Raw genomic sequence first — 18,575 nt, 5'->3', positions numbered from 1 at the left:
GTAATATTTGATGTGAAGTAATTGGAGCCTTAAATAGGTCAATAATTCATAACAATATTCATTATTATTTTTGAGCAATGACTGTAAAAAATTTAAAAACAATCTGACTATAACTCCTGGGGATCCAAAAGGGTCCCACTAAAAAAAAGTGTTACAAATAAATCAGACATTTTTTTAAGGCTTAAATCTTTGGATTAACTTCAGATCTATCCATCAATTATACATTTTTATTATTTTTTATGTATTTTTTCATGCCTTTTTTGTCAAATAAAACTTTTTCTTTTTAAAAATACTTTTCCCCAAAAATATTCAAAGTGTAATATTTGATGTGAAGTAATTGGAGCCTTAAATAGGTCAATAATTCATAACAATACTGATTTTAATTTATTATTATTTTTGAGCAATGACTGTAAAAAAATAAATACAAAAAAACTCTATAACTCCCGGAGACCCAAAAGGGTCCCACTAAAAAAAGTGTTACAAATAAGTCAGAATTTTTTTAAGGCTTAAATCTTTAGATTAACTTCAGATCTATCCGTCAATTATACATTTTTATTTTTTTTCCCTTTTTTTTTTCATGCCTTTTTTGTCAAATAAAAGTTTTGATTTAAAAAAAAAAAAAACTTTTCCCCAAAAATATTTCAAAATTGAATATTTGATGTGAAGTAATTCCAGACTTAAATAGGGCAATAATTCATAACAATATTGATTTTAATTTATTATTATTTTTGAGTAATGACTGTAAAAAATAAAAAAAAATCTGACTCTCCTGGGGATCCAAAAGGGTCCCACTAAAAAAAGTGTTACAAATAAGTCAGACATTTTTTTAAGGCTTAAATCTTTAGATTAACTTTAGATCTATCCGTCAATTATACATTTTTATTTTTTTAATGTATTTTTTCATGCCTTTTTTGTCAAATAAAACTTTTTTTTTGAATTTTTTTTTTTAAGTACTTTCCCCCAAAAATATTTAAAAGTGTAATATTTGATGTGAAGTAATTGGAGCCTTAAATAGGTCAATAATTCATAACAATATTGATTTTAATTTATTATTATTTTTGAGCAATGACTGTAAAAAAAAGAAAAGAAAAAAATCTCACTATAACTCCTGGGGATCCAAAAGGGTCCCACTAAAAAAAAGTGTTACAAATAAATCAGACATTTTTTTAAGGCTTGAATCTTGAGATTAACGTCAGATTTATCCATCAATTATACATTTTTATTATTTTTTATGTATTTTTTCATGCCTTTTTTGTCAAATAAAACTTTTGATTAAAAAAAAAAAAAACTTTTCCCCAAAAATATTTCAAAATTGAATATTTGATGTGAAGTAATTGGAGCCTTAAATAGGGCAATAATTCATAACAATATTGATTTTAATTTATTATTATTTTAGAGTAATGACTGTAAAAAAAATAAAAAATCTGACTCTCCTGGGGATCCAAAAGGGTCCCACTAAAAAAAGGGTTACAAATAAGTCAGACATTTTTTTAAGGCTTAAATCTTTAGATTAACTTTAGATCTATCCGTCAATTATACATTTTTATTATTTTTCATGTATTTTTTCATACCTTTTTTGTCAAATAAAACTTTTTATTTATTTTTTTAAAATACTTTTCCCCAAAAATATTTCAAAGTGTAATATTTGATGTGAAGTAATTGGAACCTTAAATAGGTCAATAATTCATAACAATATTGATTTTGATTTATTATTATTTTTGAGCAATGACTGTAAAAAAATAAATTAAAAAAAACTCTATAACTCCTGGGGACCCAAAAGGGTCCCACTAAAAAAAGTGTTACAAATAAGTCAGACATTTTTTTAAGGCTTAAATCTTTAGATTAACTTCAGATCTATCCGTCAATTATACATTTTTTATTATTTTTTAAATTTTTTCATGCTTCTTTTGTCAAATAAAACTTTTTATTTTTAATTTTTTTTAAATACTTTTACCCAAAAATATTTCAAAGTGTAATATTTGATGTGAAGTAATTGGAGCCTTAAATAGGTCAATAATTCATAACAATATTCATTATTATTTTTGAGCAATGACTGTAAAAAATTTAAAAACAATCTGACTATAACTCCTGGGGATCCAAAAGGGTCCCACTAAAAAAAAGTGTTACAAATAAATCAGACATTTTTTTAAGGCTTAAATCTTTGGATTAACTTCAGATCTATCCATCAATTATACATTTTTATTATTTTTTATGTATTTTTTCATGCCTTTTTTGTCAAATAAAACTTTTTCTTTTTAAAAATACTTTTCCCCAAAAATATTCAAAGTGTAATATTTGATGTGAAGTAATTGGAGCCTTAAATAGGTCAATAATTCATAACAATATTGATTTTAATTTATTATTATTTTTGAGCAATGACTGTAAAAAAATAAATACAAAAAAACTCTATAACTCCCGGAGACCCAAAAGGGTCCCACTAAAAAAAGTGTTACAAATAAGTCAGAATTTTTTAAAGGCTTAAATCTTTAGATTAACTTCAGATCTATCCGTCAATTATACATTTTTATTTTTTTTCCCTTTTTTTTTTCATGCCTTTTTTGTCAAATAAAAGTTTTGATTTAAAAAAAAAAAAAACTTTTCCCCAAAAATATTTCAAAATTGAATATTTGATGTGAAGTAATTCCAGACTTAAATAGGGCAATAATTCATAACAATATTGATTTTAATTTATTATTATTTTTGAGTAATGACTGTAAAAAATAAAAAAAAATCTGACTCTCCTGGGGATCCAAAAGGGTCCCACTAAAAAAAGTGTTACAAATAAGTCAGACATTTTTTTAAGGCTTAAATCTTTAGATTAACTTTAGATCTATCCGTCAATTATACATTTTTATTTTTTTAATGTATTTTTTCATGCCTTTTTTGTCAAATAAAACTTTTTTTTTAAATTTTTTTTTTTAAGTACTTTCCCCCAAAAATATTTAAAAGTGTAATATTTGATGTGAAGTAATTGGAGCCTTAAATAGGTCAATAATTCATAACAATATTGATTTTAATTTATTATTATTTTTGAGCAATGACTGTAAAAAAAAGAAAAGAAAAAAATCTCACTATAACTCCTGGGGATCCAAAAGGGTCCCACTAAAAAAAAGTGTTACAAATAAATCAGACATTTTTTTAAGGCTTGAATCTTGAGATTAACGTCAGATTTATCCATCAATTATACATTTTTATTATTTTTTATGTATTTTTTCATGCCTTTTTTGTCAAATAAAACTTTTGATTAAAAAAAAAAAAAACTTTTCCCCAAAAATATTTCAAAATTGAATATTTGATGTGAAGTAATTGGAGCCTTAAATAGGGCAATAATTCATAACAATATTGATTTTAATTTATTATTATTTTAGAGTAATGACTGTAAAAAAAATAAAAAATCTGACTCTCCTGGGGATCCAAAAGGGTCCCACTAAAAAAAGGGTTACAAATAAGTCAGACATTTTTTTAAGGCTTAAATCTTTAGATTAACTTTAGATCTATCCGTCAATTATACATTTTTATTATTTTTCATGTATTTTTTCATACCTTTTTTGTCAAATAAAACTTTTTATTTATTTTTTTAAAATACTTTTCCCCAAAAATATTTCAAAGTGTAATATTTGATGTGAAGTAATTGGAACCTTAAATAGGTCAATAATTCATAACAATATTGATTTTGATTTATTATTATTTTTGAGCAATGACTGTAAAAAAATAAATTTAAAAAAACTCTATAACTCCTGGGGATCCAAAAGGGTCCCACTAAAAAAAAGTGTTACAAATAAGTCAGACATTTTTTTTAAGGCTTAAATCTTTAGATTAACTTCAGATCTATCCGTCAATTATACATTTTTATAATTTTTTACGTTTTATTTTCATGCTTTTTTTTGTCAAATAAAACATTTTTTTTAAAAATACTTTTCCCCAAAAATACTTCAAAGTATAATATTTGATGTGAAGTAATTGGAGCCTTGAATGTGTCAATAATTCATAACAACATTGATAACTGTCAACATTGCAACTTTTTCTTGTTACATTTCGCCTGTTTGCTCTTTTAATCCACTTAAAAAAACCACAATAATGACGATAAAGTCCAATGTATGCTAAAACATCCAAACTAAACATTTGATCTTTATCTAAAAACTGACACAGCAAATTAGTGCGATGACCTATCTCGTTATTGATGAATTCAATGTAACATTTTGTTTAGGGTTGGACCCCGGGATGCAGAGTTAAAGGCATAACTGGTGTGCTAAACTGCACTGTGCTGAGGCTGACATATCTTAGGTTCATATTTAGTTCTGATGTTCAAGCAGCCCGTTTGACTCGTCTGTTGATTGACAGCAGCTTTGAAGGCGAAGTGTGCTTTCATTTTCAATCCACTGCCGTGTGTTTTCTCCACGGGAGGATAAAACATAAAAGACGGCAGTCATGAAATATAAATGATGAGTCGTCTGTTGCTGTTTGTGCTTTTTAAAACCTGTTGATGTTTGGCTCCTTCTTGTCAGTCTTGGCCTACTTTGTCTTTCAAAATCTGTTCACAATTTACCATCGACTATATGTGTGGTATCTGTCATTTTAACCACTCATTTGGTCAAAGTCCCTAGGAGGAGTTAGTTAAAGTATGAAAAATGCCGCAAAATGGCCAAAAAACCCTTGGAGCCAAGTTTGGCGCCATGCCACGCCCACATCTTATGGCGTACGATTTTTTTTTTTGCAATTTATCATCACCTATATGTGTAGTATCTGAAATTTGAACCACGACTCCTTTGGTCAAAGTCCCTAGGAAGAGTTCGTTAAAGTACGACCACTTTCTTTGCCGAAAAATGGCCAAAAATCATCGGAGCCAAGTTTGGCGCCATGTCACGCCCACATCTTATGGCGTACGAAAAAAATGTTTGCAATTTATCATCACCTAAATGTGCAGTATCTGAAATTTTAACCACAACTAATTTGGTCAAAGTCCCTAGGAGCAGTTCGTTAAAGTACAATCCTTTTTTTCCCGTTAAAAAATTGCGAAAAACCATCAGAGCCAAGTTTGGCGCCATGCCACACCCACATCTTATAGTGTAGGCAAAAAGTGTTCGCAATTTATCGTCACCTATATGTGTAGTATCTGTCATTTTAACCACGACTCATTTGGTCAAAGTCCCTAGGAGGAGTTCGTTAAATTAGGACCCCTTTTTTTTGCCGAAAAATGGCCAAAAACCATCGGAGCCAAGTTTGGCGCCGTGCCACGCCCACATCTTATGGCGTACGAAAAAAATGTTGGCAATTTATCATCGCCTATATGTGTAGTATCTGTCATTTTAACCACGACTCATTTGGTCAAAGTCCCTAGGAGGAGTTCGTTAAATTAGGACCCCTTTTTTTTGCAGAAAAATGGCCAAAAACCATAGGAGCCAAGTTTGGCGCCGTGCCACGCCCACATCTTATGGCGTAGGCAAAAATTTTTCGTAATGTATCATCGCCTATATGTGTAGTATCTGTCATTTTAACCACGACTCATTTGGTCAAAGTCCCTAGGAGGAGTTCGTTAAATTAGGACCCCTTTTTTTTGCCGAAAAATGGCCAAAAACCATCGGAGCCAAGTTTGGCGCCATGCCACGCCCACATCTTATGGCGTACGAAAAAAATGTTCGCAATTTATCATCACCTATATGTGTAGTATCTGTCATTTTAACCATGACTCATTTGGTCAAAGTCCCTAGGAGGGGTTTGTAAAATTAGGACCCCTTTTTTTTGCCGAAAAATGGCCAAAAACCATCGGAGCCAAGTTTGGCGCCGTGCCACGCCCACATCTTATGGTGTAGGAAAAAAGTGTCTGAAATTTATCGTCACCTAAATGTGTAGTATCTGTCATTTTAACCACGACTCCTTTGGTCAAAGTCCCGAGGAGGAGTTTGTTAAAGTACGACCACTTTCTTTGCCGAAAAATGGCCAAAAATCATCGGAGCCAAGTTTGGCGCTGTGCCACGCCCACATCTTATGGCGTAGGCAATTTTTTTTCGCAATTTATCATCACCTATATGTGTAGTATCGGTCATTTGAACCACGACTCATTTGGTCAAAGTCCCTAGGAGGGGTTTGTAAAATTAGGACCCCTTTTTTTTTGCCGAAAAATGGCCAAAAACCATCGGAGCCAAGTTTGGCGCCATGCCACGCCCACATCTTATGGCGTAGGCAATTTTTTTTCGCAATGTATCATCGCCTATATGTGTAGTATCTGTCATTTTAACCACGACTCATTTGGTCAAAGTCCCTAGGAGGAGTTTGTTAAATTAGGACCCCTTTTTTTTGCCCAAAAATGGCCAAAAACCATCGGAGCCAAGTTTGGCGCCATGTCACGCCCACATCTTATGGCGTACGAAAAAAATGTTTGCAATTTATCGTCACCTATATGTGTGGTATCTGTCATTTTAACCACGACTCATTTGGTCAAAGTCCCGAGGAGGAGTTTGTTAAAGTGCGACCACTTTCTTTGCCGAAAAATGGCCAAAAACCATTGGAGCCAAGTTTGGCGCCATGCCACGCCCACATCTTATGGTGTACGAAAAAAATGTTGGCAATTTATCATCACCTATATGTTTAGTATCTGTCATTTTAACCACGACTCATTTGGTCAAAGTCCCTAGGAGGAGTTCGTTAAATTAGGACCCCTTTTTTTTGCCGAAAAATGGCCAAAAACCATCGGAGCCAAGTTTGGCGCCATGCCACGCCCACATCTTATGGCGTACGAAAAAAATGTTCGCAATTTATCATCGCCTATATGTGTAGTATCTGTCATTTTAACCACGACTCATTTGGTCAAAGTCCCTAGGAGGATTTCGTTAAAGTACGACCACTTTCTTTTTAGCCGAAAAATGGAATGACGAAAACCAAGATGGCCGAATTCCGGTTTGTTTTCAGGTATGGGTTTTTGAGACTTTTATGTGCGTCCCGTCATGGTGGACGTCTCCAGCGATCTTCGTGTCGGTACGTGAAACTGGTAGGAGGGGCTCATTTTTTTTTTCCCTCATTTTTAAAGTTGGCCAATTCTGAATTTTCATTTTCGGGACCCCGAAAATATAAACATTTTCATGCCATACCCGATGCTACTTCACAAAATGTTTCGGACCTCAAATATCATCCTTCAGGATATAAGACTTCCTGTCGAGGAAGTAGTTGAGTATGAAGACGCGTCATGCTACAAAAGACGGTCGTTTTCATCCAAAAATAGTCGAAAAACGGTAAAAAAAAAATGGCCTGGCTGCGTTTTAATGGAGTTTGGTGTACTTAAGTTCATGGCAGCGTTGCTCTTTAGCAGCGAGGGGATTTGCGGGTCCAGCAGCTGTCACATGTCTGATCCAGCGTGATGGCGAGTGTGCCAATGACTTGTCCTCACGTGACCCCGCCCCCCCCCCCCCCAGACCCCCTGACTTCCCGACCGATTGTGATGCCCTTTTCCCCGCGTGGCGTGTGCCGTGCGCCACATTTATAGCCGCTTTTGTGCCTTTTCAGATCGCCGCGTGGAACTCGTACAAAGGCATGAACCTCGTGGATAAACCCGGGCGGGAGAAGAACGCCAATGTGACCGACTCCCTCGCCAACAGAACGCTCATCGTCACCACCATCCTGGTGAGGACCACCACGACGGGGGAATATGGGTCGTCTTTATGCTTAAGGATCTGCATGCTAACAGTTAGCATGGGTCGAGTACCGAGTTGAATGACTCTTAGGTGTACGGTCGCAAAATTACTGCTGGGTCAGCATGTGTCAAGTACCAAGTTAAAATACCCTGAAGGGTGCGGCTGCAGAATTAGCGAAAATAAGTTAGCACGCTAATGTTAGTATGCTAACAGTTAGCATGTGTCAAGTACCAAGGTAAATAACTCTGAAGGGTATGGCTGCAAAGTTTCTGAAAAAATAGTGTGCACGCTAATGTTAGCGTGCTAGCAGTTAACATGTCGAGTACCAAATGAAATGATTCTGGAGAGGCTGCAAAATTGGTGGAAAAAAGTTAGCACGCTAATGTTAGAATGCTAACAGTTAGCATGTGTCAAGTCCAAAAGTTAAAATGACTCAGAAAATATATATATGACTGAGGTTTTTCGGCTACAAAATTGGCAAAAAAAAAGTTAGCACGCTAATGTAGCATGTGTCAGCGACCAAGTTATATGACTGAGGTGTACGGCTACAAGATTGGCTAAAAAAAAGTGAGCACGCTAATGTTAGAATGCTAAAAGTTAGCATGTGTCAAGTACCAAGTGAAATGATTCTGGAGGCTGCAAAATTAGTGGAAAAAAGTTAGCATGCTAATGTTAGAATGCTAACAGTTAGCATGTGTCAAGTCCAAAAGTTAAAATGACTCAGAAAATATATATATGACTGAGGTTTTTCGGCTACAAAATTGGCAAAAAAAAAGTTAGCACGCTAATGTAGCTTGTGTCAGCGACCAAGTTATATGACTGAGGTTTTACGGCTACAAAATTGGCACAAAAAAAAAAGGTAGCACGCTAATGTAACTTGAGTCATCGACCGAGTTGTATGACTAAGGTGTACGGCTACAAAATTTGTTAAAAAAAAGTTAGCACGCTAATGTTAGAATGCTAACAGTTAGCATGTGTCAAGTCCAAAAGTTAAAATGACTCACAAAATATATATATAACTACGTTTTTTGGCTACAAAATTGGCTAAAAAAAAATGTTAGCACGCTAATGTAGCTTGTGTCAGCAACCGAGTTAAAGGTGTACGGCTACAAAATTGGCTAAAAAAAAGTTAGCACGCTAACGTAGCATGTGTCAGCGACCAAGTTATATGACTGAGGTTTTACGGCTACAAAATTGGCAAAAAAAAAGAAGTTAGCACGCTAATGTAACTTGAGTCAGCGACCGAGTTATATGACTAATGTGTACGGCTACAAAATTGGTTAAAAAAAAGTTGGCCTGCTAATGTTAGAATGCTAACAGTTAGCATGTGTCAAGTCCAAAAGTTAAAATGACTCATAAAAAAGTTAGCATGCTAATGTAAGCATGTGTCAGCGACCAAGTTATATGACTAAGGTTTACGGCTACGAAATTGGCAAAAAAAAAAAAAGTTAGCATGCTAATGTTAGCATGCTGACAGTCAGCATGTGTCAAGTACCAAGTTAAAATACCCTGAAGGGTGCGGCTGCAGAATTAGCGAAAATAAGTTAGCATGCTAATGTTAGTATGCTAACAGTTAGCATGTGTCAAGTCCAAAAGTTAAAATGACTCAGAAAATATATATATGACTGAGGTTTTTTGGCTACAAAATTGTCTAAGAAAGTTAGCATGCTAATGTTAGCATCTATGGCTGCAGGAGAACCCGTACGTGATGCACAAGAAGTCGGACAAGGATCTGTCCGGCAACGACCGCTTCGAAGGATACTGCCTGGACCTCCTCAAGGAGCTCTCCAACATCCTGGGCTTCACCTACGAAGTCCGCCTGGTGGCCGACGGCAAGTACGGCGCCCAGAACGACAAGGGGGTCTGGAACGGCATGGTCCGCGAGCTCATCGACCACGTGAGTCTTCCTCGTCGTCGTCACCTCGGTCTTCGTCCGCCCGCGCCCACCTGGTCCTCCCGCAGGTGGCCGACCTGGCGGTGGCGCCGCTGACCATCACGTACGTGCGCGAGAAGGTCATCGACTTCTCCAAGCCCTTCATGACGCTGGGCATCAGCATTCTCTACCGCAAACCCAACGGCACCAACCCGGGCGTCTTCTCCTTCCTCAACCCGCTGTCCCCCGACATCTGGATGTACGTGCTGCTGGCCTGCACCGGGGTCAGCTGCGTGCTCTTCGTCATCGCCAGGTAGCGACACACCACGTTGCGGGGTGGACACACCACGCTGCGGGGTGGACTCTCCCGTCTGAGGCTGTTGTTCCCCGCAGGTTCACGCCGTACGAGTGGTACAACCCGCACCCGTGCAACCCGTCCTCCACGTTGATCCAGAACAACTTCACTCTGCTCAACAGCTTCTGGTTTGGTGTGGGTGCCCTCATGCGTCAAGGTAGTCTTTTTTTATTTTTTTTTTAAATTCTTTTTTTTTTTTTTTTTTTTAAATTTTTTTTTTTTAATTCTTTTTTTTTTTAATTTTTTTAATTTTTTTTTTAAATTTTTTTTTACATTTGTCTATTGATTTTCAGACACAAATTGACACAAGTTGTCTAACAACTATTTTTTTGTTTTTTTCCCTCTCACTGTCACCTGTGCTAATTTAGTCCAACACAGGTGTCCAAAAAGTAGGCATTTACAGCCAAAAATACTATAACTAAAAAAAAATAAAAAAATAAAAATTAAAAAAGTGGAATAAAAGAGCAAACAGGTGAAATGTAACGCGGGAAAAAAATTGCGATTTTGACTCAAATAACACAAAGCTGCCGTTTTTTTTTCTTTAAAACGGTCTTTGCTTAAAAAATAATAATCAATCAAAATCAATGTTGTTATGAATTATTGACATAATTAAGTCTCCAATTACTTCACATCAAATATTACACTTTGAATTATTTATTTGGAAAAATATAGCAGATTTTTCCATTTTTTGTGACAAAAAGGCATAAAACAAACAAAACATTCAAACTTATAATGTCCATCTAGAGATTTAGGTGTTGAAAGTAAATAAATCAAAATAATGCATGACTTATTTTAACACTTTTATTGTATGTGAACATTTTAGTGGGATTATAAAACCCCCCAAAAACTGACATTGCCAAAAAAAAAAAAAGAATCAAAATCAATGTTGTTATGAATTATTGACATAATTAAGTCTCCAATTACTTCACATCAAATATTACACTTTGAATTATTTATTTGGAAAAATATTGCAGATTTTTCCATTTTCTATGGCAAAAAAGGCATAAAACAAACAAAACAAAAAACATTCAAACTTATAATGTCCATCTAGAGATTTAGGTGTTGAAAGTAAATAAAATAAAAATAATGCATGACTTATTTTAACACTTTTATTGTATGTGAACATTTTAGTGGGATTATAAAACCCCCCAAAAACTGACATTGCTTAAAAAAAAAAATGAATCAAAATCAATGTTGTTATGAATTATTGACATAATTAAGGCTCCAATTACTTCACATCAAATATTACACTTTGAATTATTTATTTGGAAAAATATTGCAGATTTTTCCATTTTCTATGGCAAAAAAGGCATAAAACAAACAAAACATTCAAACTTATAATGTCCATCTAGAGATTTAGGTGTTGAAAGTAAATAAATAAAAATAATGCATGACTTATTTGAACACTTTTATTGTATGTGAACATTTTAGTGGGATTATAAAACCCCCCAAAACTGACATTGCTAAAAAAAATAAATAATGAATCAAAATCAATGTTGTTATGAATTATTGACATAATTAAGTCTCCAATTACTTCACATCAAATATTACACTTTGAATTATTTATTTGGAAAAATATTGCAGATTTTTCCATTTTCTATGGCAAAAAAGGCATAAAACAAACAAAACAAAAAAAATTCAAACTTATAATGTCCATCTAGAGATTTAGGTGTTGAAAGTAAATAAATCAAAAATAATGCATGACTTATTTGAACACTTTTATTGTATGTGAACATTTTAGTGAGATTATAAAACCCCCCAAAACTGACATTGCTATAAAAAAAAATAATGAATCAAAATTAATGTTGTTATGAATTATTGGCATAATTAAGTCTCCAATTACTTCACATCAAATATTACACTTTGAATTATTTATTTGGAAAAATATTGCAGATTTTTCCATTTTCTATGGCAAAAAAGGCATAAAACAAACAAAACAAAAAACATTCAAACTTATAATGTCCATCTAGAGATTTAGGTGTTGAAAGTAAATAAATCAAAATAATGCATGACTTATTTTAACACTTTTATTGTATGTGAACATTTTAGTGAGATTATAAAACCCCCCAAAAACTGACATTGCTAAAAAAAAAATATTGAATCAAAATCAATGTTGTTATGAATTATTGACATAATTAAGGCTCCAATTACTTCACATCAAATATTACACTTTGAATTATTTATTTGGAAAAATATTGCAGATTTTTCCATTTTCTATGGCAAAAAAGGCATAAAACAAACAAAACAAAAAACATTCAAACTTATAATGTCCATCTAGAGATTTAGGTGTTGAAAGTAAATAAATAAAAAATAATGCATGACTTATTTTAACACTTTTATTGTATGTGAACATTTTAGTGGGATTATAAAACCCCCCAAAACTGACATTGCTAAAAAAAAAAATAATGAATCAAAATTAATGTTGTTATGAATTATTGACATATTTAAGGCTCCAATTACTTCACATCAAATATTACACTTTGAATTATTTATTTGGAAAAATATTGCAGATTTTTCCATTTTCTATGGCAAAAAAGGCATAAAACAAACAAAACATTCAAACTTATAATGTCCATCTAGAGATTTAGGTGTTGAAAGTAAATAACATTAAAATAATGCATGACTTATTTGAACACTTTTATTGTATGTGAACATTTTAGTGGGATTATAAAACCCCCCAAAAACTGACATTGCTAAAAAAAAAAAAAAAATCAAAATCAATGTTATGAATTATTGACATAATTAAGTCTCCAATTACTTCACATCAAATATTACACTTTGAATTATTTATTTGGAAAAATATTGCAGATTTTTCCATTTTCTATGGCAAAAAAGGCATAAAACAAACAAAACATTCAAACTTATAATGTCCATCTAGAGATTTAGGTGTTTAAAGTAAATAAATAAAAATAATGCATGACTTATTTGAACACTTTTATTGTATGTGAACATTTTAGTGAGATTATAAAACCCCCCAAAAACTGACATTGCTAAAAAAAAAAATATTGAATCAAAATCAATGTTGTTATGAATTATTGACATAATTAAGGCTCCAATTACTTCACATCAAATATTACACTTTGAATTATTTATTTGGAAAAATATTGCAGATTTTTCCATTTTCTATGGCAAAAAAGGCATAAAACAAACAAAACAAAAAACATTCAAACTTATAATGTCCATCTAGAGATTTAGGTGTTGAAAGTAAATAAATAAAAAATAATGCATGACTTATTTTAACACTTTTATTGTATGTGAACATTTTAGTGGGATTATAAAACCCCCCAAAACTGACATTGCTAAAAAAAAAAATAATGAATCAAAATTAATGTTGTTATGAATTATTGACATATTTAAGGCTCCAATTACTTCACATCAAATATTACACTTTGAATTATTTATTTGGAAAAATATTGCAGATTTTTCCATTTTCTATGGCAAAAAAGGCATAAAACAAACAAAACATTCAAACTTATAATGTCCATCTAGAGATTTAGGTGTTGAAAGTAAATAACATTAAAATAATGCATGACTTATTTGAACACTTTTATTGTATGTGAACATTTTAGTGGGATTATAAAACCCCCCAAAAACTGACATTGCTAAAAAAAAAAAAAAAATCAAAATCAATGTTATGAATTATTGACATAATTAAGTCTCCAATTACTTCACATCAAATATTACACTTTGAATTATTTATTTGGAAAAATATTGCAGATTTTTCCATTTTCTATGGCAAAAAAGGCATAAAACAAACAAAACATTCAAACTTATAATGTCCATCTAGAGATTTAGGTGTTGAAAGTAAATAAAATAAAAATAATGCATGACTTATTTTAACACTTTTATTGTATGTGAACATTTTAGTGGGATTATAAAACCCCCCAAAAACTGACATTGCTAAAAAAAAAAAAAAAAATCAAAATCAATGTTATGAATTATTGACATAATTAAGTCTCCAATTACTTCACATCAAATATTACACTTTGAATTATTTATTTGGAAAAATATTGCAGATTTTTCTATTTTCTATGGCAAAAAAGGCATAAAACAAACAAAACAAAAAACATTCAAACTTATAATGTCCATCTAGAGATTTAGGTGTTGAAAGTAAATAAATCAAAAATAATGCATGACTTATTTTAACACTTTTATTGTATGTGAACATTTTAGTGGGATTATAAAAACCCCCAAAAACTGACATTGCTAAAAAAATAATAATGAATCAAAATCAATGTTGTTATGAATTATTGACATAATTAAGTCTCCAATTACTTCACATCAAATATTACACTTTGAATTATTTATTTGGAAAAATATTGCAGATTTTTCCATTTTCTATGGCAAAAAAGGCATAAAACAAACAAAACAAAAAACATTCAAACTTATAATGTCCATCTAGAGATTTAGGTGTTGAAAGTAAATAAAATAAAAATAATGCATGACTTATTTTAACACTTTTATTGTATGTGAACATTTTAGTGAGATTATAAAACCCCCCCAAAAACTGACATTGCTAAAAAAAAAAATAATGAATCAAAATCAATGTTGTTATGAATTATTGACATAATTAAGTCTCCAATTACTTCACATCAAATATTACACTTTGAAATATTTATAATTTGTGTGTTTGCCTTAAAAAAAACAGTTTTCTATGGCAAAAAGGCATAAAACAAAAAATAAAAACACATAAAAACTTATAATTGACAGATCTGAAGTTGATCTAGAGATTTAAATGTTGAAAGTAAAACAATATATATATAAAGTATGACTTATTTCAACACTTTTATGAATGGGAGGGACCCTTTTGGGTCCCTGAAAATGTTAGTAGTATTAAAAAAACAACAACATAAAACTGTCCTTGCTTAAAAAATAATAATGAATCAAAATCAATGTTGTTATGAAATATTGACATATTTAAGGATGCAAAATATTCCACTTTGAAATATTTTTGGGGAAAAATGTTGCATATTTTGTGTGTTTGCCATAAAAAACTGTTTTCTACGACAAAAAAGGCACACAAAAAACATTAAAACTTGTAATTGACAGATCTGAAGTTGATCTACAGATTTAGATGTTGAAAGAAAAAAAAAAAATACAAAGTATGACTTATTTCAACACTTTTATGAATGGGAGGTGAACATGTTAGTGGGATTAAAAAAACAACATAAAACTGTCATTGCTTAAAAAATAATAATCAATCAAAATTAATGTTGTTATGAATTATTGACATAATTAAGGCTCCAATTACTTCACATCAAATATTACACTTTGAATTATTTATTTGGAAAAATATTGCAGATTTTTCCCTTTTCTATGGCAAAAAAGGCATAAAACAAACAAAACAAAAAACATTCAAACTTATAATGTCCATCTAGAGATTTAGGTGTTGAAAGTAAATAAATCAAAAATAAAGCATGACTTATTTTAACACTTTTATGAATGGGACCCTAATGGGTCCCTGAACATTTTAGTGGGATTATAAAACCCCAGAAAAACTGTCATTGCTTAAAAAATGATAATGAATCCCAATCAATGTTTTTTTATGAGTTATTGACATATTTAGGTCTCCAATTACTTCACATCAAATATTACACTTTGAAATATTTATAATTTGTGTGTTTGCCTTAAAAAAAAAAACAGTTTTCTATGGCAAAAAAGCATAAAACAAAAAATAAAAACACGTAAAAACTTATAATTGACAGATCTGAAGTTGATCTAGAGATTTAGATGTTGAAAGTAAAACAATATATATATAAAGTATGACTTATTTCAACACTTTTATGAATGGGAGGGACCCTTTTGGGTCCCTGAAAATGTTAGTAGTGTTAAAAAAACAACAACATAAAACTGTCATTGCTTAAAAAATAATAATCAATCAAAATCAATGTTGTTATGAAATATTGACATATTTAAGGATGCAAAATATTCCACTTTGAAATATTTATTGGGAAAAATGTTGCATATTTTGTGTGTTTGTCATAAAAAAACAGTTTTCTATGACAAAAAGGCATACAACAAAAAATAAAACAACATACAAACTTATAATTGACAGATAGATCTGCAGTTGATCTAGAGATTTAAGCATTGAAGGAAACAAATCAAATAATGTATGGCTTATTTCAACACCATTTGGGGCCCTGAACATTTTAGTCAGATTTTTTTTTTTCAACCCTGTCATTGCTTTAAAAAATAACCAGTCAAAAATCTATATTTTTAATGAACTATTGACCTATTTAAGGCTCCAAAAGCTTTGACTGGGACCCTTTTGGGTTCCTGAACATTTTAGCGGGATTTATAAAAAGAAACTATCATTGTTAAAAACATAATAATGAATCAAAAACAATGTTATGCATATTTGAGGCTCCAATTACTTCACATCAAATATTCCACTTTGAAATATTTAGTGGGAAAAATATTGCATATTTTGTGTGTTTGCCATAAAAAACTGTTTTCTACGACAAAAAAGGCACACAAAAAACATTAAAACTTGTAATTGACAGATCTGAAGTTGATCTACAGATTTAGATGTTGAAAGTAAAAAAACAAAAAACAAAGTATGACTTATTTCAACACTTTTATGAATGGGAGGTGAACATGTTAGTGGGATTAAAAAAACAACATAAAACTGTCATTGCTTAAAAAATAATAATCAATCAAAATTAATGTTGTTATGAATTATTGACATATTTAAGGCTCCAATTACTTCACATCAAATATTACACTTTGAATTATTTATTTGGAAAAATATTGCAGATTTTTCCATTTCCTATGGCAAAAAAGGCATAAAACAAACAAAACATTCAAACTTATAATGTCCATCTAGAGATTTAGGTGTTGAAAGTAAATAAATAAAAATAATGCATGACTTATTTTAACACTTTTATTGTATGTGAACATTTTAGTGGGATTATAAAACCCCCCAAAAACTGACATTGCTAAAAAAAAAATAATGAATCAAAATCAATGTTGTTATGAATTATTGACATAATTAAGTCTCCAATTACTTCACATCAAATATTACACTTTGAATTATTTATTTGGAAAAATATTGCAGATTTTTCCATTTTCTATGGCAAAAAAGGCATAAAACAAACAAAACATTCAAACTTATAATGTCCATCTAGAGATTTAGGTGTTGAAAGTAAATAAATAAAAATAATGCATGACTTATTTGAACACTTTTATTGTATGTGAACATTTTAGTGGGATTATAAAACCCCCCAAAAACTGACATTGCTAAAAAAAAAAAAAAGAATCAAAATCAATGTTGTTATGAATTATTGACATAATTAAGTCTCCAATTACTTCACATCAAATATTACACTTTGAATTATTTATTTGGAAAAATATTGCAGATTTTTCCATTTTCTATGGCAAAAAAGGCATAAAACAAACAAAACATTCAAACTTATAATGTCCATCTAGAGATTTAGGTGTTGAAAGTAAATAAATAAAAATAATGCATGACTTATTTGAACACTTTTATTGTATGTGAACATTTTAGTGGGATTATAAAACCCCCCAAAAACTGACATTGCTAAAAAAAAAAAAATGAATCAAAATCAATGTTGTTATGAATTATTGACATAATTAAGTCTCCAATTACTTCACATCAAATATTACACTTTGAATTATTTATTTGGAAAAATATTGCAGATTTTTCCATTTTCTATGGCAAAAAAGGCATAAAACAAACAAAACATTCAAACTTATAATGTCCATCTAGAGATTTAGGTGTTGAAAGTAAATAAATAAAAATAATGCATGACTTATTTGAACACTTTTATTGTATGTGAACATTTTAGTGGGATTATAAAACCCCCTAAAAACTGACATTGCTAAAAAAAAAAAAAAATGAATCAAAATTAATGTTGTTATGAATTATTGACATAATTAAGTCTCCAATTACTTCACATCAAATATTACACTTTGAATTATTTATTGGGAAAAATGTTGCATATTTTGTGTGTTTGCCATAAAAAACTGTTTTCTATGACAAAAAAGGCATAAAACAAACAAAACAAAAAACATTCAAACTTATAATGTCCATCTAGAGATTTAGGTGTTGAAAGTAAATAAATAAAAATAATGCATGACTTATTTTAACACTTTTATTGTATGTGAACATTTTAGTGGGATTATAAAACCCCCCAAAAACTGACATTGCTAAAAAAAAAATAATAATGAATCAAAATTAATGTTGTTATGAATTGTTGACATATTTTAGGCTCCAATTACTTCACATCAAATATTACCATTTGAATTATTTATTTGGAAAAATATTGCAGATTTTTCCATTTTCTATGGCAAAAAAGGCATAAAACAAACAAAACATTCAAACTTATAATGTCCATCTAGAGATTTAGGTGTTGAAAGTAAATAAATAAAAATAATGCATGACTTATTTGAACACTTTTATTGTATGTGAACATTTTAGTGGGATTATAAAACCCCCCAAAAACTGACATTGCTAAAAAAAAAAATAATGAATCAAAATTAATGTTGTTATGAATTATTGACATAATTAAGTCTCCAATTACTTCACATCAAATATTACACTTTAAAATATTTATTTGGAAAAATATTGCAGATTTTTCCATTTTCTATGGCAAAAAAGGCATAAAACAAACAAAACAAAAAACATTCAAACTTATAATGTCCATCTAGAGATTTAGGTGTTGAAAGTAAATAAATAAAAATAATGCATGACTTATTTGAA

The 18,575-nt window shown here is 30.8% G+C and overlaps 1 protein-coding gene across 1 annotated transcript in view; it reads left to right on the top strand.

Moving 5' to 3' along the window:
• Nucleotides 1–18,575, top strand: part of LOC133650022 (glutamate receptor ionotropic, kainate 1-like) — a 105,085-nt gene that overhangs the window by 59,236 nt on the left and 27,274 nt on the right. The window contains exons 10-13 of the mRNA XM_062046768.1: nt 7,498–7,614; nt 9,319–9,522; nt 9,588–9,811; nt 9,892–10,010. Of these exons, the coding sequence (XP_061902752.1) occupies nt 7,498–7,614; nt 9,319–9,522; nt 9,588–9,811; nt 9,892–10,010 (664 nt within the window). The remainder of the gene's footprint in view (nt 1–7,497; nt 7,615–9,318; nt 9,523–9,587; nt 9,812–9,891; nt 10,011–18,575) is intronic.

This window comes from Entelurus aequoreus, linkage group LG05 (assembly GCF_033978785.1).
Source record: "Entelurus aequoreus isolate RoL-2023_Sb linkage group LG05, RoL_Eaeq_v1.1, whole genome shotgun sequence".
NCBI classification, from domain to species: domain Eukaryota; kingdom Metazoa; phylum Chordata; class Actinopteri; order Syngnathiformes; family Syngnathidae; genus Entelurus; species Entelurus aequoreus.
This window is presented reverse-complemented; position numbering and strand designations above follow the sequence as displayed.